This window comes from Temnothorax nylanderi, unplaced genomic scaffold (genome assembly GCF_030848795.1).
Source record: "Temnothorax nylanderi isolate EJ_2023f unplaced genomic scaffold, tnyl_v1.0 TNYL_tig0247_pilon, whole genome shotgun sequence".
Taxonomy (NCBI): Eukaryota; Metazoa; Arthropoda; class Insecta; order Hymenoptera; family Formicidae; genus Temnothorax; species Temnothorax nylanderi.
The window spans coordinates 233,355-259,502 of NW_027249309.1; the positions used below are offsets into that span (position 1 = coordinate 233,355).

At 41.8% G+C, this 26,148-nt stretch overlaps 1 protein-coding gene and 2 pseudogenes across 1 annotated transcript in view; 2 read left to right on the forward strand and 1 right to left on the reverse strand.

The window, feature by feature from the left end:
* LOC139779876 (cilia- and flagella-associated protein 58) overlaps positions 1-26,148 on the reverse strand; it is a gene marked incomplete at its 5' end in the record, with an annotated part of 247,623 nt that overhangs the window by 205,719 nt on the left and 15,756 nt on the right. Inside the window, one exon of the mRNA XM_071718355.1 lies at positions 25,702-26,113. Within this exon, the coding sequence (XP_071574456.1) occupies positions 25,702-26,113 (412 nt within the window). The remainder of the gene's footprint in view (positions 1-25,701; positions 26,114-26,148) is intronic.
* On the forward strand, positions 10,299-11,701 carry LOC139779874 (uncharacterized; annotated as a pseudogene).
* On the forward strand, positions 12,497-13,189 carry LOC139779875 (uncharacterized; annotated as a pseudogene).

The window sequence follows — 26,148 nt, forward strand, 5'->3', positions numbered from 1 at the left end:
ATCGTCAAGACTGAACTAAAAACTTATATCTCCCCTAGATGTGGGCACGAACAGAAAAATCACTGGGAGAGATAAACTAGTGCCCTCTGGGCTTACTTCCGCATTACTAACCAAAACTAAATAACTACATAGATGGCTACTCAGATCGGTTTGTCAAACATAAAAACAACTCTTACACTCTCCCCCTACAAATCGATCTACGGTATAACTTAATATTATAAAAAAAATATTTGCACCTCTACTTAACTAGACGCATGTGTTTAATACACCATTCAAGTTTTTCTTTGGATACTGGTTTGGTTAAACAATCTGCAATCATTTCATTAGAATTAATGCACGATAAACTGATAATTTCTTTTTCCTGTTCATCACGAACAAAGTGGAATCTTAAATTAACATGTCGTGTCTTTATTGAAGATCTAGCATTTTTCACCCATTGTATGGTAGCCTGGTTATCGCAAAAGACCTTAAGTGGCTTATTAATATATTCCATACAATTCAGTTCAGTAAGCATATTCTGAAGCCATAGTACATCTTTAACAATTTCTGATAACGCGAATAATTCTATTTCACATGTGGAAGTTCCAACTGTTCGTTGTTTTCGGCATCTCCATGAAATAAGGGAGTTTCCTAAAAATATGGCTCCCCCTGAAAATGACTTACCACCTTCGGCATTACCCCAACTGGCATCAGAATATGCTTTTAATGTACCTATCTCTCTATCATAATAAAGACGTTGATTTTTGGTTCCCTGTAAATAACGTAATACCCTTTTACTTAACATATAATGTCGTTTTTCCGGGCAGTGATTATATTGGGGTAAATATAAAGTTACAAATGCTATATCGGGTCTTGTTCTATCTGCTAAATACAACATTTCTCTTATTAATTCCTGATATAATTTGACATCATATTTCTCACTTGTTTCTTGCGATATTTTATCTTCACCGGTTACCATCGGAGTATTGACAGGATTGCACTCGGATAATTCATACTTACTTAACAATTTTTCAATATACTTAGTTTGACTTAAATATATACCCGACGGGTTCATTTCTATTTCTATACCAAGGAACATTTTTGAGTTTGTCGTCTCTCTAATTTCAAAAACTTCTCTTAATTTTTTGAGTATTTTTTCGCAAGTATTATTATTATCGTCTAATATGGTGAAATCATCGACATAGGAACAAAATATAAAGAAACATGTTTGATCTTTATTGACAAAAATACAACTGTCTGAACTTAAAGGTTTTAAACCGTTTCTTGACAGCTCCTCTCTTAGCGTCAAATACCAGTTTCGTCCTAACTGAGGTAATCCGTATATACTTCGTTTTAATTTACATATTTTTCCCTCTCCAAATCTTTTCTCGAAACCCGGGGGTGGTTCTAAGTATATTGTCTCTTTTAGTCTACCATGTAAATAAGCAGTTTTAACATCGAAAAATCTTACATTTAATCTTTTTTCTTAGAAGCAATAACAATTAATGCCCTCCACGCTTCAATACTTACAACCGGGGAATATGACTCGTCATAATCTTTATTTTTTATCTGATTATATCCGGCTGCCACAAGTCTCGCTTTATATCTGATACTATCGTTCTCACTATCTTTATCTTTATCTTTATTTTTATCTTTATCTTTATCTTTATCTTTATCTTTATTTATATATATAAAAATGAATGTATGTATGTTTGTCCGCTATGATAATCTACAGTTTTCAACCGAATCTTAAAAAATTATATATGAAACAGGGGTAGAATTTTCCGGGGAGTGCTATAGAGTGTATAGTTTTTCGTTACCGATCTTTTCGGGAACCGGTATCCGAAATTTTTCCAATTTTTCGGGAAATAATTGACCGAATCTTAAAGAATTGTATATAAAACAGGGGTAGAATTTCCCGGGGAGTGCTATAAACTGTATAGTTTTTCGTTACCGATCTTTTTTGGAACCGGTATCCGAAATTTTTCAAATTTTTCGGGAAATAATTGACCGAATCTTAAAAAATTGTATATAAAACAGGGGTAGAATTTCCCGGGGAGTGCCATAAAGTGTATAATTTTTCGTTATCGATCTTTTTGGAAACCCGTATCAGAAATTTTTCCAATTTTTCTGGAAATAATTGATCGAGTAGAAAAAGATTGGTTACGACATGTTTAATCCATGAACACTCTTTATGTTTGTCTATAATAAGGATATTGAAACATAAATGAAGTCGTTTTAAGAAAAACGACCCCCGGGCGAAGCCCGGGTAACCAGCTAGTTTCTTTTAATTTCATAAACCCATTTACTTTTAACTGTTTTTACATTTTCTGGACGTTCTACCACCTCCCACACATCATGTTTATTTAATGAGTCTAACTCATCTTCCATCGCTTGCCACCAATTCTCATTGTTACATGCTTCATTAAAGTTACACGGTATCTTAATATCATCTGCTACTTTCGCGTGTTGGATTTTTTCTAATCTTTTGGACCGTCTTACACCTTCCCGTCTTAATTTCTCTTCTCTATCCTCTAACATTTCTTGTTTTCGTCTCAAACTTTCGGCCAATGTAACACCCTTTGGTCTACCTACTGGATTTCTAATATTTTGGTCTCTATTTTCATCCCTTTGTAAATTAATATCTACCGGACGCGTTTCCATTTCATTATTTTGATCCGAGTCACTATTTGTTAGTGGACCGCTCCGGTTTTTGCGCCGTGGAAGTCGAGGAAAGCACAATGAATAAGACGTTCGGAGATAGCGTAAAAATAGTTCTTTATTTCACAGCTGGTTATGGTTTCGCGCTCGCACCTTTACTGTCGCGCACACGCTCCGATACGATACCGCACGCGTAACGATCGGATTCGTTTTGTCGCGGAACACTCGCCAAGAAGCACGAGTGTCGCGAACGGATTTCTAGGGCTCACTCGTCCGTCCCGGCCGGAGCAGGCAAGGGATCGCGGCCGGAGCTTCGCGTTAGGCCGCGAGGAATTCGGTGGTGTGAGAAATGCTGAGTGGCTCCAAATCGTCTATTGGTCGTGCTCCTTGCGATCACGCGAGAAACACCTGGCCGTTGGCTCGAAAACAACAAAAAAAGTAAACCTTCGCGGTTTGGAGCCACTCGAGCGATCTCGAAGAATGTTCGCACTCAGGAATATTCACTTATTCGATTCTCAACACTATTGTTTCTTTTATTATCATCGTTAGTCACAACCGTATCATCGCAATCCGATATATTAAGAACATCTTCAATATTCCAATTCTCATTATTTTCTTGGTCTAAATTTTGTTTGTTAAGGTAATAGTTGCCTTTCACACCTTCATCGAAAATTACGTTTCGTTCCTCTATAATTATATTTCGTTCCGGGTCAAACAATCGGTAACCTACACTTTCTCGTGAATAATTTACCATAATTGCCTTCTTTCCACTAGGTTGTAGTTTATTACGCGCATTCTTATTAACATAAAAATATGCCAAGCAACCAAATGTTTTTAAATAAGTGATATTTGGTATCAGTAGTAAGTGGGTAGGTATGGGGCGTCAAAACAAACCCCCTCCACCGACCCCTCCGGCGCCAGGGGCGTGGCCAGACGGTCTTCCCACGTGACCTCGGAGCGCTCTGATTGGCTGCCGCCTGAGGGGTGGGGGTAACGAGATAATTAAATGGAGCGATTTGATTGGATACCCCATACCTACCCAGCGTCTGATTGGCCCTCCCCCCTGAGGCGTCTGGTGGCTTTGAGGGGGTAGCACGTGGTAGACAAAAATGGTGGGGACAAATGGCGTGTTTTGATTGGATACCCCATACCTACCCAGCGTCTGATTGGCTCTCCCGCGCCTAGGGTGTCTAGTGTCTAGTGACTTTTTTGGGGCTGCACGTGGTAAAAGACTACGAAACAAAAATGTCGGATTCGAAATAGTAACTAAATGGCGCGTTCTGATTGGATACCCCATACCTACCCAGCGTCTGATTGGCTCTCCCGCCTAAAAGGTCCAGCGTCTTTTTGGGCCTGCACGTGGTGGACGACGCTAAGTCACAAGGAAAAATAGCGGAAGTGTCGACCAGCGCCATTTTGGCGGGAGCACGTGGTAAACGACGCTAAGCTAAAATATGGATATGATGCTAAGATGCCGAAAACGGAAAGTGGAATTTTAGTTTTTCAGAGAATAGTTTTCATGATTTATGACCGTGTTCTTTTAGGACTTGGGTCTGGACAAAGAGTTTTCGAAACAATAAAATACGTGAAACTTATTTTCTGGAGAAAAGAGAGGGTAAAACAGGAACGGAGAGGTTCGCTTTGTAACGTGACAAAATTATTTCGTTTTAAATAAAAGTTTTTATTATTGAGCGCATTCGAAAAATATTTACGAGGTAAACTTCAACTAATTCTGAAAAATAAGAGAAAAGAAATTTGTTGCGGAGAACGTGAGGATTGGAAAATAGAAGAAAGTAGAAGTTATATATATGATTTATGACCGTGCCCTTTTAGGACTTGGGTCTGGACAAAGAGTTTTCGAAACAATGAAATACGTGAAACTTATTTTCTAGAGAAAGGAGAGGGTAAAACAGCAACGGACAGGTTCGCTTTGTAACGTGACAAAATTATTTCGTTTTAAATAAAAAGTTTTTATTATTGAACGCATTCGAAAAATATTTACGAGGTAGACTTCAACTAATTCTGAAAAATAAGAGAAAAGGAATTTGTTGCGGAGAACGTGAGGATTGAAAAAATAGAAGAAAGTAGAAGTTACAAAAAATGTTTATTACAAATTCTTTTTCATGGGAAAAATACAAATTGTTCAAACAATAATTTTATAAAATTTACAATCCGCGATTCGACAAAATTATACGACGAATTTCGGTAAAGCGCAGCAAAATAAGTTCTAAAAATACTATATTAAAATACATATCAAGGAAAGTTAAATCGGTTATTTGCGTACGTACATTACGCTCGATTTTGTTGTAATTTCCTCTGAGAGTTAATTTCACAATATCTTCATCTATATAATTGTTAGGAAGATTTAACTCTATTTCTTTAATAAGATAACGTGCGCAATTGTTAACATTTTCAGCCACTGATTTTAATTGTGATAAAATTGTTGCATCGATACATTTCGCAATATTTTTCAGCCGATAAATGTAGGCTTCTGCATCACAATTGCCACTGCGAAAGTTTTCGTTCTCTTCGTCGGTGGACAATTTTTCCTCGTCTGTTCGTTGATCCATCCCGGTGGAGATACTCTCCTCGTTTTCCTTGTACGCCAGCAATATGGATCTTGCTCCATAGGGCCGATGTAAAATTGACGGAGTATTGTTAATGGAGATAGAATTCGGCTTCAATTTGGTTCTTCTCCATTTAAATATTCGCTCACGAGTCCCATGTTCTCTTGAAACTGCTGCCACGATTTCTCGTCGAAATAAACGCCGTCCGCACAGTTGCCGGTTAATTTGACCAGCGGCACGAAAACCCCCTCGGATGTTGCTTGTAAACCCACGTGAATTCTCTTCGTATGGGAGCTGTTGAGTCCATATGTTGTCGATAGCAGCATATGTAATTGCTCGTTCTTCCCTCGAAGTAGCGTCCCTTATCGGAATCCCTTTATCAGGAATAACGCGTGTGAACATCCGCTTCTCAGAATTATTAGCGTCTTCTCTGTGACTAGCCATTGTTCTTATTTCTTCGTAATATCGACAGACACACACACACACACTAATTGAAAAGTCAGATGTGAGAGTTATACTTTTTCACTGGTGTACGACTTTGTCGCTTCGAACGATGGGACTCGAATGATTTTGACTTCGTAACGTTAGTCAAAATGTTAACTTCGCTTGCGGTCGTTTTAGAAAAATTAGTCGGCGCGCGCAGAAAAAAATTAGAAAACTCTAGATTTTTCTAGACTTTTCTAGATTTTGTTAGTTTAAACTATAAATTCTGAAGTATAGGGAGCTAAGAAAATTTGTTAATAAAAAGATCGGCTAACATTTTATACAAAAAGTGTAATAGTTAAAAATTTTAAATAAAAATATTTCTAAGAAATAAAGGAACAACAAAATCTATCCAAGCTCTTCTTCTGCCGGAAGCAATAAATCAATAAATTTTCCGGTTGTAGTAATAAATCCACGTTGTTATGTGTGATGAACGAACTGGGTTACTGTGGAAGAAATGAAGCATTGGTGAACATTATTTTAAACGAAATAGAAACGCGCAGAGCTGTTGGCCACGTGGAAGAAGACGCAGGAAGAGGCCATATAGCAGTTTCCTGCGTCGTAACGGAGGAACAGGTAAGTGTTAGAAATAAAAATTGGTACCTTAAAATTTTAATATAGCGGAGTTTATCATTAAAAATTTAAATTAATTTAATAGTGGAGAACCGCATTGCCGTTGTCCAACCGGTCCGACGAGGACAGAGACGTCGAGCGGAAGAGGACATTGCTGAGGAGGCAGTACCAGCACGTAAGTTGGAAATAATAAAATTAATTAATTATTAAATATAACGATTATTATAAATATTAAATTTATAGGAAGAGCTAGATTCGCGGCACCACCACCCGCAAACATCCCCGTCATCGATTTATCTTCTGGTAAGAGACTAATATAACCCGTAAAAGCTAACTCTTGCAATATTAGTATAATAAAAAATATACATTATACTGTTTTAGATGATGATGATGAAGAAGAAGTAGAACAAGAGAAGAGGAGGTGAGAATTGTGAGCTCACCCAATTCGGCCGTGTTTACGCCTCGTAAGTTTAAAAAAATAAGTTAAGATAAAAATTTAGCAGCGAATAAAAGAAATACCGAAATGTTACATTTTACCAGGAAGGGAAGAATCGCAATTAGATGATGATGTTTTCCCACTCCGGGCATCGACGAGGTGATCGACCGAATATTAATGGAATCCGAGGAGGAAGAGGAGAGGAGGAGGAGAGGATGAGAAGCACAAGAACAAGAACAAGAAGAAGAAGTCGAAACGCAGAAGAGCCGCAGCAAGAGATGGAGGAGGAAGACGACCGAGGAGGAGAGAGGAGAAGAGGAAGAGGAAGAACAAGAACCAGAACAAGAACGAGATAGAAGAAGTTCGAAACGCAGAAGATACGCAGGAGTTGATGGACGAGGTGGAGGAGAGGAGGAGGAGGAGGAGGAGAAGAGTGAAAATCATATTAATAATATCGATGATGATATTAGCGATTCCGATGCGATAACGACGACGACGACGACGAGAAATACGCACCTAACGAATATGAAGGTAATAATATTTCTCTATTATATTATATTTTTATTTCCGTAATTTATTGATCTAATCACAAGTAATTATTTCTGATTAGATGTTTCTTACTCCCCGGTTCGACCTTTGTCTCCGGAAAATGAATAAGAGACAAAGATTTAAAAAGATTAAAAAAGAAGAAGAACACCGACCTACGCTAGTGATAAAAGCAACTAAGGTGAGTTACCTTAGTATGCTCTATCGCGGTCGTTAAAAAAATTTAACTCTTTAAACTCAATATAAATCAATATTATATGAGACTAAGTTTTTAATTTTTTCAGTACAGTCGGGTGGAGGAGGTGCGGACCGTCCTACCGTTGCTGTTGCTCCGAAAACTGACAATGATGATTCGCAAACGCAGAGTGCTAGTGGGGAGGAGGAGGGGGAAAATACTGCTGCTGCTACCGACGCTGACGTCGCAGAGATCTCAGTCGCAGAGAGTCCGGACAGGCGGAGGAGGGGGAAAATATCCCCGTGGAGAGGGAACAAGAGGAACATCTGGTACAGGCACGTCAGCAGGATCGCCAGGTCGGACAATTTAATTATATAGATTTAGTGGCAGAAAACGCGCGTCAATTTAGAAATTTCCGGTTACTCGGTAGGGAGGCCAGTTTTCGAGTACGTCCGATACCCGTAGGCGAGGATACCGTGCGTTGGCTAGAAAACGCATTCCGCGAGATTCACGCGTATGCGTTACGTACGACTGGGCCGGGAGATTACGTCGGATTATCGTTTGAGTCGGCGGAACTAACGCACGGTCCGGCGGGGCTATCGTTTCGCCCGGTACGAGACTTAACTCCCGAGAATATATGGGATCTCGTGAGCTCGATCGCGCAAAGTAACGGGGGAATAGATATCGCGCAAAATTTCGACGTGCGCGTTTTCAACGTTGCGATGTCAGTGGGGCGTGGGGGGTGCGATAAAGAGGTTAACGGCCATCACTAAGCGGTCAATTTTAGATCTCGGGAATAGCGATAATTTGTGTCTACCTCGTTCCCTCGGGTTGGCACGAATTTATCGCGAGCGCGTAAATCTATGTACGGGAGTGTTGCACGACAGGTGGAATACCGTAAGATGCCGGACTTCCGCGCTTCAGCGTGAATTAGCGTTGGAGCTGGTGAGGAACGCCGGTGTTACGATACCCGAAGACGGGTGCGGAATTCCGGAGATCGAGCGTTTTCAACATTTTCTCGCAAATGAAATATAGCAATAATCGTATATAATTCCAACAACTTTGGTAGAGGCGATAATCCTTTGTACGACGGCGCCGAATTACTCGCCTCGTTAGAACGCGAACCTACGTGTCGTTTAAATATTATGTATTACGAGCGTACGCACCATTACAACCCGATATTGAATTTGAATGCTGCCGCCAGTACTCAAAAAGAATTTTGCGTGTCGTGCAACACTGCGTATCGTAAGACAGAGGACATCGCTGTTCGAAAAAATGTCCGCGTTGTTACACCACTCCTTCGTGCGAGAATCCCGAAGTAGAAATTGTCAGGTGCGCGGCGTGTAATCGTGCGTTTTTCGGAAATTCGTGTTTCGAACGTCATCTCGCGCAAAAATCTTACGACGGTAAATCGCTCGCGAGCGTCTGCAGTTCCGTGAAGATTTGCGATAATTGCGGGCGATTCGTCAAGAGAGGTTCGCGACACGAATGCGGCGTTTCGTATTGCAAGACGTGTTGTTCGTTGCAGTCCGCTAATCATTTATGTTTCATGCGGCCTCTTCACCGTAATGCCGAAGTAAACGAAGACCCGGGCGAGGGTACGAGTACTACGTTGGCACGGGGAGAGCGGGTAGCGCCTGCTAACGAAAATGTCGGCACGGAAGCAACAACAAACGTAGCAAAAAAGAACGCGTCGCATTCGTGTTCTATGATTTCGAAACGCGTCAAGACGAGACGCTCGAGGGTACGGAGAACGTCAAAGTTCACGTACCGACTCTCTGCGTTGCGCAACAGATTTGCGAAACGTGTGCCGCGATAGACGACATGTCGGTGCGATGCCGTTGGTGCGGAGTGCGCGAGTTTGTATTTCGTCGCGATCCTGTACAGAGTTCGTCAATTTTGTAACGCGAACGACGAAATGTTACAAAAAAATTATTTGCATCGCGCATAATGCGAAAGAGTTTCGACGCGCAATTTATTCTAAAGTATTTAGTTGAAAATACAGAAATGACGGAACAGCCACAAGTAATTTTAAACGGAACGAAAATTGTCGTGATGACGGTCGGACATACAAAATTTATCGATAGTTTAAATTATATGCCGATGAAATTATTAGAATTACCTAAAGCTTTCGGGCTACAGGATACATCGGATAAAGGCATTTTTCCACATTTGTTTAACACCCGCGAAAATCAAGATTATATCGGTCCGATACCCGACACACGATATTTTTCTCCCGAGCATATGAAAGCGGAAGAACGCGAACGGTTTCTTTCGTGGCACGCGGAGATGACGCGTAACAACTTCATTTTAATTTCAAAGTGAAATTATTAAATATTGCCGTAACGACGTGGATATTCTTCGACGCGCGTGCATGGCTTACAGAAAAATTTTTTTGGAATGCGGAAACGTGTGTCCGTTCGTGGAATGCACGACTATCGCCTCTACGTGCATGAGAGTTTTTTCGCAAAAACTTTCTGCGCAAGGAAGAGATAGGAGTCATTCCTGCGAGGGGATATAGATTCGTCGATAATCACTCGCGCAAAGCTCTACAGTGGTTAGTGTGGATGGAGCGCGAGCTCGGACATCCCATAATTCACGCAGGGCGGGGGCGCGAGCATAAAATCGACGGCACGCGCGTCGACGGATATTACGAGACGCCGACTAATGACGACGACGACGACGACGACGACAACGAGACGCGACGTTACGTACTACAATTTCACGGTTGCTTTTGGCACGAATGTCCCACATGTTTTCAGGTAAATCGCGATAAAACGCCTTCGACCGCAATCGCGAGGACACGATCGACGCGCGCTACGAACGAACACTCGCGATGACATGTCGTCTCCAAAGAAAGGGGTACCTTGTGACGGAGATGTGGGAGTGCGCTTTCGACCGTGAGTTGCGAGAAAATCAGGCGATGAGGGATTATCTAGAAAATCACTCATTATTGAAACACGCGCCTCTCGATCCTCGCGACGCGTTTTACGGAGGACGCACGGGAAACATCGCCACCCGTCGCGAAATTCGGGGTACGGAGAAAATACGTTACGTGAACGTATGCTCTCTGTACCCGTACGTATTGAAAACCGGTGCTTTTCCGATCGGTTACCCCGATATTTTTATCGGCGAAGAATGCCGAGCGTTAATCGGAACTGCGCCGAACTATAATTTTGATTCGCTCGAAGGTCTCATCCGATGTCGAGTACTTGCACCGCGCGATCTTTTTCACCCGGTACTCCCATATCGCGTACGCGGAAAATTATTGTTCGCGTTATGTCGTAGTTGCTGCAAAACGTTCTCGCAGGCCGCGTGCACTCACGATAACCCCGCCGATCGTGAATTCGAGGGTACTTGGGTATCCGTCGAATTGCGCAAAGCCATCGAGAAAGGTTATCTCGTGACAAAGTGAGCGAAATATGGCAATATAAAGTTGCGCGATATGACCCCGGTACTCGGCAGGGCGGTTTGTTCGCCGAATATATAAATACGTTTTTAAAATTAAAACAAGAAGCTAGTGGGTGGCCGAGCGATTGTCATGATGACGAGGCGAAAGAACGATACCTACGGGAATACGCGGAAACCGAGGGTGTTGTTCTCGATAAGAACAATATCGTCCGGAATCCTGGCCTGCGCTCGGTCGCGAAACTCTGCTTAAATTCTTTCTGGGGAAAATTCGGCCAGCGTACCAATTTGCCTAAGACCGAGGTCGTGAAATCTTGTCAGCGTTTCATGACTTTGCTCACGAGTCCCGAACACGAGATAATCGACATATTACCCGTCAACGACGAGGTGATATATGCTTCGTGGCGGCTACGAGATGAGGCCGTCGTGGCTTCCCCATTGACAAATGTCGTGATCGCGGCGTACACGACGGCACAAGCGCGCTTAAAACTATACGAATATTTAGAAGCATTAGATAGGCGCGTTTTATATTACGATACCGACTCTTGTATATATTTAAGTACAGGCGATCCGAACGAGTACGAACCGCGCACCGGTAACTTCCTCGGCGACATGACGGACGAGCTCGAGAGCTACGGCCGCGGCACCTATATCGAGAAGTTCGTGTCGGGCGGGCCAAAATTCTACGCTTATATTATTCGTACACCGGACGGACGTACTGTAGAGTCGTGTAAAGTAAAAGGTATTACTTTAAATTATAAGAATTCTTTAGCTGTAAATTTCAATAGTATTAAAAACTTAATAATACAAAGAGAGAGAGAGAGGGTAGAAGAGAGGAAGAGGGAGGAACGTCGTCGGCGGGGACGGCAATAATCTGCGTTTTAGTGCAATTCGACGCACCGCGTTTCACGACATTATAACTCGCGAAGAAACGAAAACGTGTGCACCGGTATTGGTAAAACGTAGATTTATCAATAATCGTTATTCACTTCCGTACGGTTACGTGGAGTGAATAACTTTTTCTCCTTCTTCTTCTTTATTTTTAAGTTAGGCTAACACGTTTTCTGCCACATTAGGGTAAAAAAAAAAAATGTTTTCGTATTATATTGTAAAGTTTTTTAATTTTGTAAAAATAGTTGTAAGTGTAAAAGGATTTTTGTACATATGTAACTAAAAATATAATGTAGCGATATGTAAATATATTCTGTGTGTGTGTGTTTAAATATAAAATTTCTTGAAATTTGTTTTCTGTCCTCAGAAAATCTCAAAAAAAAATAAAATATTTTCACATTTAATGCGTAAATAGTTGCATCATATAATTTCATCCCCTCCCTTTCCCCGCGCTTATTTTTTCTCACAATTTTTATTCTCCGCCCAGAGCATCGCGTACAAGCTCGTCGATCGCGATGCTCTCGCTGCGGAATCGTAATAAGCTTGTAAGACATGGATAAGCTTATGAGCACCGCGGCGCGAGAATCAGCTGATCGACGGCCGCGGTGATGTTCGCTCGTGCGAGCGTTTGCGGGGGTACGCTGGTGCGCGCGTTCGCCGCCGCCGCCGCCGCCGCCGCCGCCGCCGTTGATTAGCTTATTCCCCCTCCCCACCCTCTACTCTTCAAATTATTCTTTTTGAAGTCACGCGCGGAATTCGAGTCAATCATTTCGCAAAATGGACGTGCGCTGGAAACATCCCTGGACGTCGATCGTGTGTGGACCCACCGGTTGCGGGAAGACGATCTTCGTGAAAACCTTTCTCCGACAATTATCTCACATGTCCGACGTACGTTTCAAGAGAGTTTTGTTTTATTACGCGGAGTGGCAGGAGGCTTATCGTCAATTACAATACGACGCGCGCGAGGAAGCAGTGCCGTAGAGAAAAAATATAATTGAATTTCGCGAGGAATTGCCACGTCCGGAAGATTATTCAGCCGATCCGCTTTCCCCAAAATTGGTGATAATCGACGATCTTATGAGAGAATCGTCATCGAGCGACGCGATCGTGGATCTCTTTACCAAAGGCAGTCATCATAAGAATCTCAGCGTAATTCTCATCTCGCAAAATATTTTTCATCAGGGACGCGGGCAACGCGATATATCGCTCAATGCAAATTACATCGTAGTTTTCAAGAATCCTCGCGATCGTGCGCAAATTCGTCATTTAGCGCGTCAAGTCTTTCCCAATGATCCAAAGTTTCTAGAAGAGGCATACTACGACGCCACGTCGAGGCCGCACGGGTATCTACTACTCGATCTGAAACAATCAACTCCGGACGAATATCGTTTTCGAACGTGTATCTTTCCCGACGATACGGCACATTTCGTCTACGTACCGCGTAGATCATTTTCCAACGGTTACGTATAAAAGGCGCGCACTAGCGCTCGCGCTGGTCAGTCGTGTCAGTTTTCTCGCGATGGAAAAGAAGGAAAATAACGCGAAATCAGACAGAGCGACGAAAAACGCCAGACGTTCGATCGGAAAGAAAAATATCTGTCTTCTCGAGGCGTTGCTGTATTTGAACAAAAATCAACGCGCGACCTTCTTACGGACCGCAGACGATAAATTAATACGGAGTATCGGCGAATGCGTGTTCAACACGCTCAAAGGTAACGTGCCGCTCGAGCGACGTGAAAAAAATCGATTGAGCAAATACAAAGCGACACTGCGTCGCATCGCGTCAAAATGCTGTAATTTGAAGGATAAAAGAAAGCTGTTGGTACAACGAGGCGGATTCTTATCCTATATTATCGGACCTATATTAACCGCCTTACTGTCGCGGATTATCGGCGGCGGTAGAGATTAAAAGGGCGCGTTATGGAAAGGGCAAAGAAGATGGTTTTGATCACTACGGAAAATATCGAAAGAATGCAGCATCAATTATCGCAACAAAACGCTCCCCCCGCTGCGTTTGCCGTCGTCGGTAGCGAACGAACGATGGAAAACAGCGAAAATTCGGAGAACACAAATATTACCGTGCGTACACCCGGGACACCTCTATCGCGACTCGATGAGGAGATGGGTCGCATTCTTAATTCACCCTTGCCACTCGACGTCGGGGAGAAATGGAAAAAATATAAAGAGGCACTTTGGCGATATCTTCACTTTGTTCGCGTAGCGCGAAAGCGAAATCGGGACGCGCGCAACGATGAAAAAGACGAAAATGTGGATAGCGATATTCGCGTGGTCCGTGACGACAACGACGACGACGACGGTGACTACGAAACGACGACAACGCGCGATCTCGAATCGACTTTACACTCTAACGGTATTATGGCGAAAAATGACGTCGCGGCAGCCGCCGCCGCCGCCACTGCCGTCGCGTCGAACGATCGTAATTTTGATATGTCGAAAAGCACTAAAAGAATACTGGATAGCGTGCCGAAAACTTATCGCGCGAATGCTCGTTTGCTGTTAAAGTATTTATTCGATAAAGCAGTTCCGAGTAGAATTAGCTGGAACGAAGATGGAGTCGTGACTATAGACGGCAGCGTTATAAAAGATTCGAATATCGACGACCTGATAAACGAGGCTATGCGCGAAAGAAAAACCGTGAAATCAACGGGGAGACTTCAGTTCGCACGTTTACTTCGCGTCTTAAACGTCCCCGCGGTACTGGTGAGAAATAAGGTATTATTAACCGCTACTTCTTCGAATATCTCGACATTTCAACCTCCCAGGAGTTCCACACCGATAGAGACACCGAAAAGTAGCGTTGATTCGCAGCAGGCGAAGAAAAAAACGCTTACTCGATTGGAGTAAACAGAAATGACGGAACTTGAAAAATTCTACTACGATCCGCGACATTACGCTGGCTATTCGGCAACGGATAATCTGACTCGCGCCGCTAAACCGAATTTCTCCCGTAACGAAGTCACGCGCTGGCTCGAAACGCAAGACGCTTACACGTTGCATCGTCCATCGCGCAGAAAATTTCCACGGTTGCATTACACCGTGACGAATATCGACGATCTGTGGGAGGCCGATTTGATCGAGCTCCGAAATCTCAAAAGTTACAACGACGGATATTCGTATCTTCTGGTGATTATAGACGTGCTTAGTAAATATGCCTGGGTAGAACCGCTACGAGACAAAACGAGTAATCACGTGACGACGGCTTTCCAGCGCGTGCTCTCGAAAAGTGACGGGCGCGTACCGGTATACCTACAAACGGACAAAGGTAAAGAATTTATCGGGCGTCCGTTGCAAAAGTTTCTGGAAGAAAACGACATTCGTTTTCGCGTAGCCCGTAATCCGGATATCAAAGCTGCCGTCGTCAAGCGCTTCAACAGAACGTTGAAGGAACGAATGTGGCGCTATTTTACGCATAAAAATACGCGGCGCTACATCGATGTTTTGCAGGATATCGTAAGCGCTTACAATCACCCCCGTCATTCCTCCATTAGAATGCAGCCGGCTGTCGTTACGAGAGAAAACGCTCGTGTCGCGCGCGAAAATATAATTCGACGATGGAGGACGAGCGAAAAGATGAAACGCGCACGAAAAGCTAAATACAGTGTCGGAGACCTCGTTCGCGTCAGTAGAACAAAAGCTACCTTCGAGAAAGGATACGAAGCGAGGTGGAGTGAAGAGATATTTCGAATTCACCGCGTTCTCGAGTGGCGAAAACCACGCGTGTACGAATTGAGCGATTTAGCGGATGAAGTCATAGACGGTATTTTTTACGAGCAGGAATTAGCTAGGGTAGAGAAAAACTTGCAGGAAGAAGAGTTTATCGTCGATCGCGTGATAGAGACCAGGGGACACGGCGCTAATAAACAGGTGTTAGTTAGCTGGCGCGGTTATCCCAGCAAGTTCGACTCTTGGATCCCCGCTTCGAATTTAACTTCTCTTCTTCAAGATGAGGGACGACCAATTTCTCATGGTTCTTCCGAGCAATAGCAGCATGCGCTATTTCCCAGAAAATAGAACCTCGTCATTCGTTACGGAATTACCTCAAACTGTACACTTACACGGTGAATGGGAAGTGGCGCTTAGCGAGATTCAATTTCCCAGTACTCTTTTACACTTGCGCTATAAGGAAAATGAAATCCTCTTCTACGATACTAAACCGGAAGAAGAAAAAGAGAAAGTACAGGTGGCGAAAAAAAGCACATTTTCGTTCGGACTTTACAAAAATACCAGAGAACTTATCTCGGCGATTAATGAAGCATGCAAACAAGCTGACTCGCACTTTTATTTAGATCAACAAGAGAAGACTGGAGGAAAAACCCACATCAGCATTACTTGTAACGCAAGTGAATGCAATCTAATACATCATATGTGCCTTTCCGATACTCTTCTACAAATACTCGGTTTAGGTCATGTTCTTCTCGATAATCCCGAATACTATGGCGAATTTTCTGTCAGACGCTACGCAATTTATCCTTTTTCCAACCAAGCGTTTACTGCAAAATATATTAAACTTGGCCATATTAGCGAAAATAGAGATGCGCGCGAAACAGCTTTCTATAGTCGTGAACCTTGTAGTTTGCAGCGCGGTATTCCAGATAAAATGTTCGTTTATTGCGATATTTGCGAGCCTTATGTAACAGGTGACGCGCAAACACCTCTTCTCCGAATAGTGCCGGTCGAGACATACCGCTATAATCACGTGGACGCTTACGGAACGAATCAGGTGAAACATTTCTCCCCGCTGCATTATATTCCATTACGCAAAACAAATTTCCGCACGATTGAAATAGATATAAAAGATCAACTCGGAAAAAATATACCATTCGAATCCGGGACGCTGACGGTGACATTGCACTTTAGACGTTTCCAGTAACAACGCGGTGTGTTGTCGTCGAAAAAAAAAATAAAAACTAAATTCAGAGCCATGGACTACGAATATTACGATTCACATCAGAGTGGACGAGGCGGAGGAATTCCACGAGTTTTCGTCGGAGCATCCTATCAACGAGGTCATGGAATCGGTAGTTTTCTCGGAGGATTATTCAGAAAGGTGCTGCCTTACCTAAGTAGAGGCGCGCGAGCGGTCGGTAAAGAAGCTTTACGCGCGGGTATCAATGTGATGCAAGATGTCGAAAATGATACGCCGTTGAAGGAGGCGCTCAAAACTCGCCTCAAGGAATCGAGTGGAAATCTTAAAAGAAAAGCCCAGGAGAAGATAAGCAGCATGATGAAGGGATCGGGATATAAAGTATCCGCAAAAAATCCTGCGTTTCAGTTTCCCTTTGGCAACCACGTCAGTCACGTCGCAGTTTGTAAACGTCGTCGTCCTCAAACGGTCAAAAGAAAATCGTCAAAGAGCAAGCAGAGGAAGAGAATAACGATCAAAAAATCATCGAAGAAGAAGAAGAAGACTCGTGCTGTAAACAGAAAGTCATCTACCGCTACGAGACAGCGTCATCGTCGAGTCAGCGTCAAGAAACGCAGCGTATCCGACATATTCTCTTAATCGTCGCGCGCGCACACGAAGCAAGAATTCAAGGAGCAGAGGAGGAGGATAAGCATGTCTTTTCTGCACACGCACTCGAGTGAGTGTTTAAAGAGCGAACTCGATTTCTTCTCATTGCCGCCCACTCAAACTAGTATCGAGAGCTCGCAATGGATCTATTACAAGCCCATAACTTCCCTCGGGGACGACGCGCCTATAGAATTCGTCATACCCGGTCACGGGGAAGACTACCTGGACCTCACGCACACCATGTTGAGCCTTCGCATACGCGTAGAAACTTCTCCCCTAGCAGGCGGCGGTGGCGACGGCCAAACAAGTACACCAGGCGGACCTGCGTTCAAAGTAGGCCCTGTAAATCATTTACTGCATTCCATGTTCAATCAAATCGACGTATATTTCAATCAAAAGCTCGTCTCGCCCCCAAACAACGCCTACGCGTACCGCGCGTACATAGAGGCGTTGTTAAATTATTCTTCACCCGCAAAAACTTCCCATCTGACCTCTTGTCTGTGGGACATGGATACCCCCGGACTCATGGACGCACTCGTAGATTCAGAAACACCAAATCCGGCTCTCGTGAGACGCGCTCGTTACATTTACGAGGGACACGCGCTAGATCTCATAGGTCATCTTCATTGCGACGTTTTCAATCAAGATAAATTTTTAATTAACGGTGTGGAGGTTAGAATGAGACTCGTTTGTTCGAAAGATTCGTTTTGCCTTATGGAAAATACTTCGACGTCGAAAATACGCATTCTAGACGCCAGTCTGCTCGTGAGAAGAGCAAAAATAAGCCCAGGTGTTTTACTCGCGCATGCGAGTATGTTGAGCAAAACTACCGCCAAATATCCCCTTACGAGAGTCGAAGTTAAAACATTTACGATTCACGCTGGTCTCGTAGGAGAATCGATAGACAATGTAATACTCGGTCAACTGCCGAAACGAATAATAGTCGGTTTTGTCGATAACAGAGCGTTCAACGGAGATAGAAAATTAAACCCGTTTAATTTCAAAAACTTCGGTATAAATTTCTTTTCGCTGTACGCCGACGGTATACAAATTCCCAGTAGACCGTTACAGCCGAGTTTCTCGAGAGACGAGCCACTCTACGTCGAAGCTTATCACACTCTCTTTTCGGGAACCGGCATACACTTTTTGAACGAGGGTAATTCCATAAGCAGAGAAGATTACGCCGAAGGATTCACACTTTTCGCCTTTGATCTTACACCCGACTTATCCGCCAATTTCGCCGGCCATTGGAATCTTGTGAAACATGGCAGTTTACAATTAGAAGTGCGATTTGAAAAAGCACTTACCACAACCGTTAATTGTATCGTTTACGCCGAGTTCGATAATGTTCTAGAAATCGACTCCTCTCGTCAAATCATCGCCGACTTTGCCGGTTAACTTTATTTTTACCCCACCACTATATATTTTACCCATCGCCATTTTCCTGCGTAAAGTCCTGTGAAAAGAGAGAGATTCAGTTTCACTCAAGACACGGACGTCGACGATTCGCTTGAAAAAAATAGAGAGTGCATTTTGAACTATGGATCTGACCATCGACATACAAGGTTTCCGTGATGTCAACGGAAAGTTTATTCCGAAAGAAGTCGCAGTTGTCGCGATTAACGCGGCAATCACCGGACACTGGATTATGTCGCCACCCTTTCCATTTGACGATCTACCCGAAAAGACAAGACGAGAGAATAACTGGCTTTCGCGAAATTATCATGGAATTGAGTGGTTCGATAGTGAAACCGATCTCAAATGTTTCACCCTACATCTGCGAGAAATTACGCGACAAGTGCGTTACATCTACTGCAGAGGCGTGGAAAAGGCTCGTTACTTGAGTCAACTACTTTCCAGAAACATATATAATCTGGAAGAAATTTCTCCACCGTTCAAAAGTTTACCGGAGGCCCGAGAGTACAGACAACGCTGCTCACATCACGGATTTCGTGTTTCGACTACGGACAAAATTGCTTGTGCGTTACGTAACGCTTTTAAATTGAAACGCTGGATAGTCTTGCGAGACAACAGCGAATGCATCAGCAGCAGCAGCAGCAGTAGTAGCAGCAACAGCATCGACTCGAGCTACGATACTAAACTCTCTTACGTAAATTTGGTCACAAGCGACGACGACGACGACAACGACGAAGGTGAAAAAACCGACGGTGACATCGCTATAAAAATAAAACAGTGGCAAAAAAAAAATAACGAGACAGAAGAGAAAGAGGAGGAAGGAGAAGTAGCAAAAGCCTATTATTCAACAGAGGGCGTAAGAAAAGAATACAACTTCAATAACTTGCCGATACGCCCGTCACCAACCAAGAACACTAGTGCGACAACTCCAAAAGAGGTAAACTCTGAAATTATACAAATAATTCCTCTCGTGCGAACACCACCTCGCTGTGTAGAAAATGAACTCGCTAGAAATCTTACAAGCGTTGCATCATCTCAGTGTCAGATATGCGGGCGTCTATCCTGCCGACAGACTGCCGAGGGTGTGGACGAGGTCGACGGCCATCGTCGCTAATACGGACGATCACGATCGGCCTGGCCAACATTGGGTCGCTTTTTACGTCGACGAGCAAGGAGCAGGAACGTATTTCGATAGCTACGGACTACCGCCTTTAGACTCCAGATTCCTCTTACGCCTTCGTCGGAATTCCACTACACATCGATGGAACACCGTAACACTACAAGGAACACTCTCTCAAACTTGCGGCCAATACTGCTGTGTATTTTTATATTACATGTGTAGCGGTTATAATCTTTGTCAGTTTCTTAATCTGTTTAGCGACAATAGCGAGCGCAATGATCGTTTGATTGTAAAATTATTTCGTAAAATTTTTCTTCATAATAAAAGCGCATGCGTAAAACCTCACGTTGAATGTTGCCATGTTCAGGCATGTACTTTTAAGAATAATTAAAAATACTTATTCTCACGTATCAATGTATTTTATTATTTTATGTAATAAACATTGTTTGTATCTTCAACCCCTCCCGTCTATTTATTCATTCCCTTTTCTTTTGCGTTAAAATAGTTGCATCACGTCACAAAGCGAACCTGACCGTACCTGTTTTACCCTCTCCTTTCTCCAGAAAATAAGTTTCACGTATTTCATTGTTTCGAAAACTCTTTGTCCAGACCCAAGTCCTAAAAGAACACGGTCATAAATCATGAAAACTATTCTCTGAAAACATAAAAATTCCACTTTCCGTTTTCAGCATCTTAGCATCATATCCTTATTTTAGCTTAGCGTCGTCTACCACGTGCTCCCACCAAAATGGCGCTGGTCGACACTTCCGCTATTTTTCCTTGTGACTTAGCGTCGTCCACCACGTGCAGGCCCAAAAAGACGCTGGACCTTTTAGGCGGGAGAGCCAATCAGACGCTGGGTAGGTATGGGGTATCCAATCAGAACGCACCATTTAGTTACTATTTCGAATCCGACATTTTTGTTTCGTAGTCTTTTACCACGTGCAGCCCCAAAAAAGTCACTAGACACTAGACACCCTAGGCGCGGGAGAGCCAATCAGACGCTGGGTAGGTATGGGGTATCCGATCAAAACACGCCATTTGTCCCCACCATTTTTGTCTACCACGTGCTACCCCCTCAAAGCCACCAGACGTCTCAGGGGGGAGGGCCAATCAGACGCTGGGTAGGTATGGGGTATCCAATCAAATCGCTCCATTTAATTACCTCGTTACCCCCACCCCTCAGGCGGCAGCCAATCAGAGCGCTCCGAGGTCACGTGGGCAGACCGTCTGGCCACGCCCCTGGCGCCGGAGGGGTCGGTGGAGGGGGTTTGTTTTGACGCCCCATACCTACCCACTTACTACTGGTATCTTATTATACCATAACTCGTATGGTGTCCTATTCTTATTTTTCCTTGGCGTTACATTTATTGTATGAGAAATATAAGCAATTGCTTCTGCCCAAAATTTTAGTGGTAAACTGCTTTCATATAATAGGGTACGGGCGCGCTCTAGAATTACTCTATTTCCCCTCTCTACCTTCCCGTTACTTTCAGGGTTGTACGAAACTGTCTTTTGGTGTTCTATTCCCTCATCATTAGTGAACTCCCTAAATTCATTGTTTATGAATTCCGTACCGTTATCTGTACGGATAGTCTTAATTTTCTTGCCTAATATATTTTTACATTTTTCTTTAAAGATTTTAAACATAGGTAAGACATCACTCTTATTTCTAAGAAAATATGTAAAATACATGCTACTATAATCGTCTATAATCAGCAACATATAACGAGATTCACCAATTGACTCTACAGGCATGGGGCCACATACATCTAAATGTAGTAATTGTAATACATCTTTACTCTGTTCGTAGATTACGCTTTTATGTGGTTTTCGGGGAAGTTTACAAGTCTTATATGCATCGCAGTCAACCTCTTTTAGTTTACTATTAATTCTTATAACTAATTCTTCTTTTATTAATCTCTGCATATATTCATTGTTTACATGCCCTAATCTACGATGCCAAATATCCTCGTTAGACATACTACATTTTTCGCTAGTTGCATCCCCTATATTATTTATGCATGCGCTATTACACTCGTTAATGTTCCTTTCCTTAATTGGTATCATATCAATAATAAAATGATTATCTACTCGTTCTCCTATGGCAATGATTTCACCATTATTTCCCTGACATATCTTAACTGTGTTATTTGTAAAGTTAACTTTTAACCCTCGGTCCATTAGTTTCATAACGGATAACAAATTATTTCGCAGGTCGGGAACATATATCACATCATACATAATAACATAAGTTGTATTACCTTTATCGTTTTGTACTTTAATTTTTATCGAACCTGTACCTTTTGACTCTATAACATTATTTTGTCCTGTTAAGTAAACTTTACCTTTGATTGGTTTAAAATCTATGAAATACTCTTTATTAAACGTCATATGAGACGTGCATCCGCTATCTACGATCCATTGATTGTTTTTCAAACTTGGATATGTACTCGTTTTAAGCGCCTGGTAAGTAGCATAATCTACCCTATCCTCTGATGCATAGTTTGCATTTTTATTAGTATTTTCTTTAGTACTATCCTTTTTATCCTTTTTATTAGAATCAAAATGTACCTGTCCCGGTTTATCTTTACGGTGATAACATACTTTAGATAAGTGTCCTATCTTTCCGCATACATAGCACCTCTTCCTGTTATCCTTCTTGTGACGATCTCTGACTGCATACGCGTTCTCCTGGATGCCGTTTCCATTCCCGCCTCCATTCTTCTTCTGTATGTCTCTCTCTTTTTCTTTGATAATTTCCAGAATCTCTTCTAATTTCTTGTCCCTCTGAGTTTTCAATATCTTGCGTATCTGGTTGAATCTGTTATGGAGTCCTCGAACTACGTTGTAGACTAATTGCCGTTCTGATATTACCAATCCTGCTGCAGCACACTTGATTGATAGGCCCCTCGGACGGCTTATATACTCTGTAGCTGTCTCTTTGTCCATCATTTTGATGTTCCGCAGCTCTTCTCCCGCGTCGATGGCTCTATCCTCTGCAGGTCCAGCAAAAGCATTGTGTATGGCTGTCCATAATTTTTTGGCGTTATTCTCATTAGCGAATTGTAATATCTGTTGTTCGCTTAGCGATAATCTGATATACGCCACGGCATCTGCATTCTTTTCATCCCACTCTGCTATTTTCTTTTCGTCTCCAGATGGTCGGTCAGTTGTGAAAACGGATAATAATCTTTTTAATTGTAGAACTGATTCCATCTTTAATCGCCAGTTGTAATAATTGTCCGCCGTTAATAACGGAATAGTGGGCATCGTTGTTTTGTCCGCCATGTCTTCTTTACTATTCTCGAACTTTCCGATCTTCTGTATCGGCGTTCCCCGTTCTCGCAATCTCGTGTTCTCCCTTAAGTCGTCCACACCTACGAAGGTGAACCACGCTCTGCTACCATTTGTTGGGATTCTCAAGCAAGGGATACACACTTCCAAAATACAAGAACCTTTATTACGATAAGTGAAGACGTATGTTTACACTCAGCGGAAAAATCGTCAAGACTGAACTAAAAACTTATATCTCCCCTAGATGTGGGCACGAACAGAAAAATCACTGGGAGAGATAAACTAGTGCCCTCTGGGCTTACTTCCGCATTACTAACCAAAACTAAATAACTACATAGATGGCTACTCAGATCGGTTTGTCGAACATAAAAACAACTCTTACAAAAACTTATCACAATAAAAAAATGGTGCAAGTAGAAACTTGCACGTTGCTTCCTCATAGTTTTTAAGTGTGCAAATAGAAACTTGCACATTGCTTCCTTACAATTTTTAAGTGTGCAAGTAGATACATGCACATTGCTTCCTTATAGTTTTTAAGTGTGCAAGTAGAAACCTGCACATTGCTTTAGTTTTTAAGTTGGCAAGTAGAAACTTGCACATTACTTCCTTACAATTTTTAAGTATGCAAATTATAAATTTGCACATTGTTTCATAGTTTTTAAGTGTGCAAGTAGAAATCTGCACATTGCTTACTTATAGTTTTTAAGTGTGCAAGTAGAAACCTTCGCTCACAAAGCTTCCTCTGTGAGAAAGCCAAAACAAATAAATAAATACTAATAATTATGTATCGAATAAAATAAAAGCTTCCTCATAGAGGAGCTTTGTGAGCGAAGGTTTCTACTTGCACACTTAAAAACTATAAGTAAGCAATGTGCAGATTTCTACTTGCACACTTAAAAACTATGAAACAATGTGCAAATTTATAATTTGCATACTTAAAAATTGTAAGGAAGTAATGTGCAAGTTTCTACTTGCCAACTTAAAAACTAAAGCAATGTGCAGGTTTCTACTTGCACACTTAAAAATTGTAAGGAAGCAATGTGCAAGTTTCTATTTGCACACTTAAAAACTATGAGGAAGCAATGTGCAAGTTTCTACTTGCCAACTTAAAAACTAAAGCAATGTGCATGTATCTACTTGCACACTTAAAAATTGTAAGGAAGTAATGTGCAAGTTTCTATTTGCACACTTTTTAAAAAAATTTGAATTTTTTTTTAAATGCCCGTGGTTGCTCTAACTTTTGCAAATTTTGAAATATTGGGCTATTTCTAATTTTATTATATTCATCAGTCTTTTCTACCCCTATTTCATATACAATTCTTTAAGATTTGGTCCGGGGAGCGCCATGATGTGTACAGTTTTTGGTTGCCGATTTTCTGGAAACCGGTTTTTCTAATTTTTCCAATTATTCGGGAAATAATTGATTGAATCTCAAAGAATTATATATGAAGTTGGGGTAGAATTTCCCGGGGAGTGCTATAAAGTGTATAATTTTTCGTTACCAATCTTTTTAGAAACCGGTTCCGAATGATCGAATCTCAAAGAATTGTACATAAAGTAGGGGTAGAATTTCCCGGGGAGTGCTATAAAGTATATAATTTTTCGTTACCGATCTTTTTGGATTTTTCCGGAAATAATTGACCGAATCTCAAAGAATTGTATATGAAGTAGAGGTAGAATTTTCCGGGAAGTGCGGGGAGAGAGAAAAAGAAGAAGCAAATACTTTTCATCGCCGCGAATAAAAGCGTCCACCCGTTGAGTGATTCGGGGATGGTATAATTTAGGCAATCCGGGGACTGCCATAAAGTATAAATTTTTCGTTACCGATTTTTTGGAAACCGGTTCCAAAATTTTTTCAATTTTTCAATAATTGACCGAATCTTAAAGAATCATATATAAAATAGGGGTAGAAAGAACTAAAGAATGTAATAGAATTAGAAAAATTGCTAATAGTAAAGGGGTTTCCGATTTCTGTAAAAAAAAAATGTACGTGATTGCTCCAATTTCCGCAAACTTTGAGATATCAAACTGAATTTTTTTTTATGGATAATTTTTACGGATAATTTTTTGTTACCGATTTTTTGGAAACCGGTTTTTTGGAAATTATTCAAATTTCGAGAAATAATAAGTATTAATTGACTGATTTTCTTGAAAACAGTGCCAAAAGTCTTTTAATTTTTGAAGGATAAGTTTTATTTTTTATTAATGAATAATTTTTTATTAATGGATTAATTTTTTTGAAACCAGTGCCAAAATTTTTCTAATTTTTTGTTGATGATCTTGGTGAAACTGGTACCAAAAGATTACTAATTTTATGGGGATGGCTACTATGGGGTTGAAAATTGGAGGTTTCATGGGGTTCTATTGGTGCTCCTAATTAATGGGTGAGTTTGGGGAGAGGGGAACAGTTTTTGAGCCCGCGCGAAGCGCGGGCGAAAAATCTAGTGTAGGTATAATATGCCAGGTAGGATATATTTTTAATATTGCTTTCTTAAGTTGTAGAATTTTTTGTAAATTTTTTAAATGTGATCTCCGGAATTAACAATCGCCGAAAGTTCTTTTTCACACTCACTATTATAGGTATCTCTAGTACTTGGTAAATATTTTATACTTTACCTGCTGTTCTAATCCCTGTACCGCCAAGCTATATCTATCCCTTTCTTTCTCTACAACTTCCATTTGCTTTTTCATGTCATCAATGGTTTGGATTAGTGTGTCCAATTCATGTTCAATCTTCTTCTTACTATGTCCGCACAGCAATAGCTCGTGATTTAATCGCTTGATTCGCTCGAATGCGGTCTCCTTACTACGGGCGATGGTATTCTTCTCTCGTAACAGAATTTCGACACGTTGCTTGTCCTCAAGCTGTTCCTTGCGACAAGTTTGAACATTGTGTTCGGCGTTCTTGACGTTGATCAAAGCTTGCTTTAATTCACGCTCCAACTTGGACCGCTCAAATTCTGCTTTCATCAATCTCTTATCTATCAGTTCCTTTTCATGCTTGTATTTGGCGCTGTCTTCTCTTGTTCTAAAACATTTGTCATTTATAATATTTAATTGCAT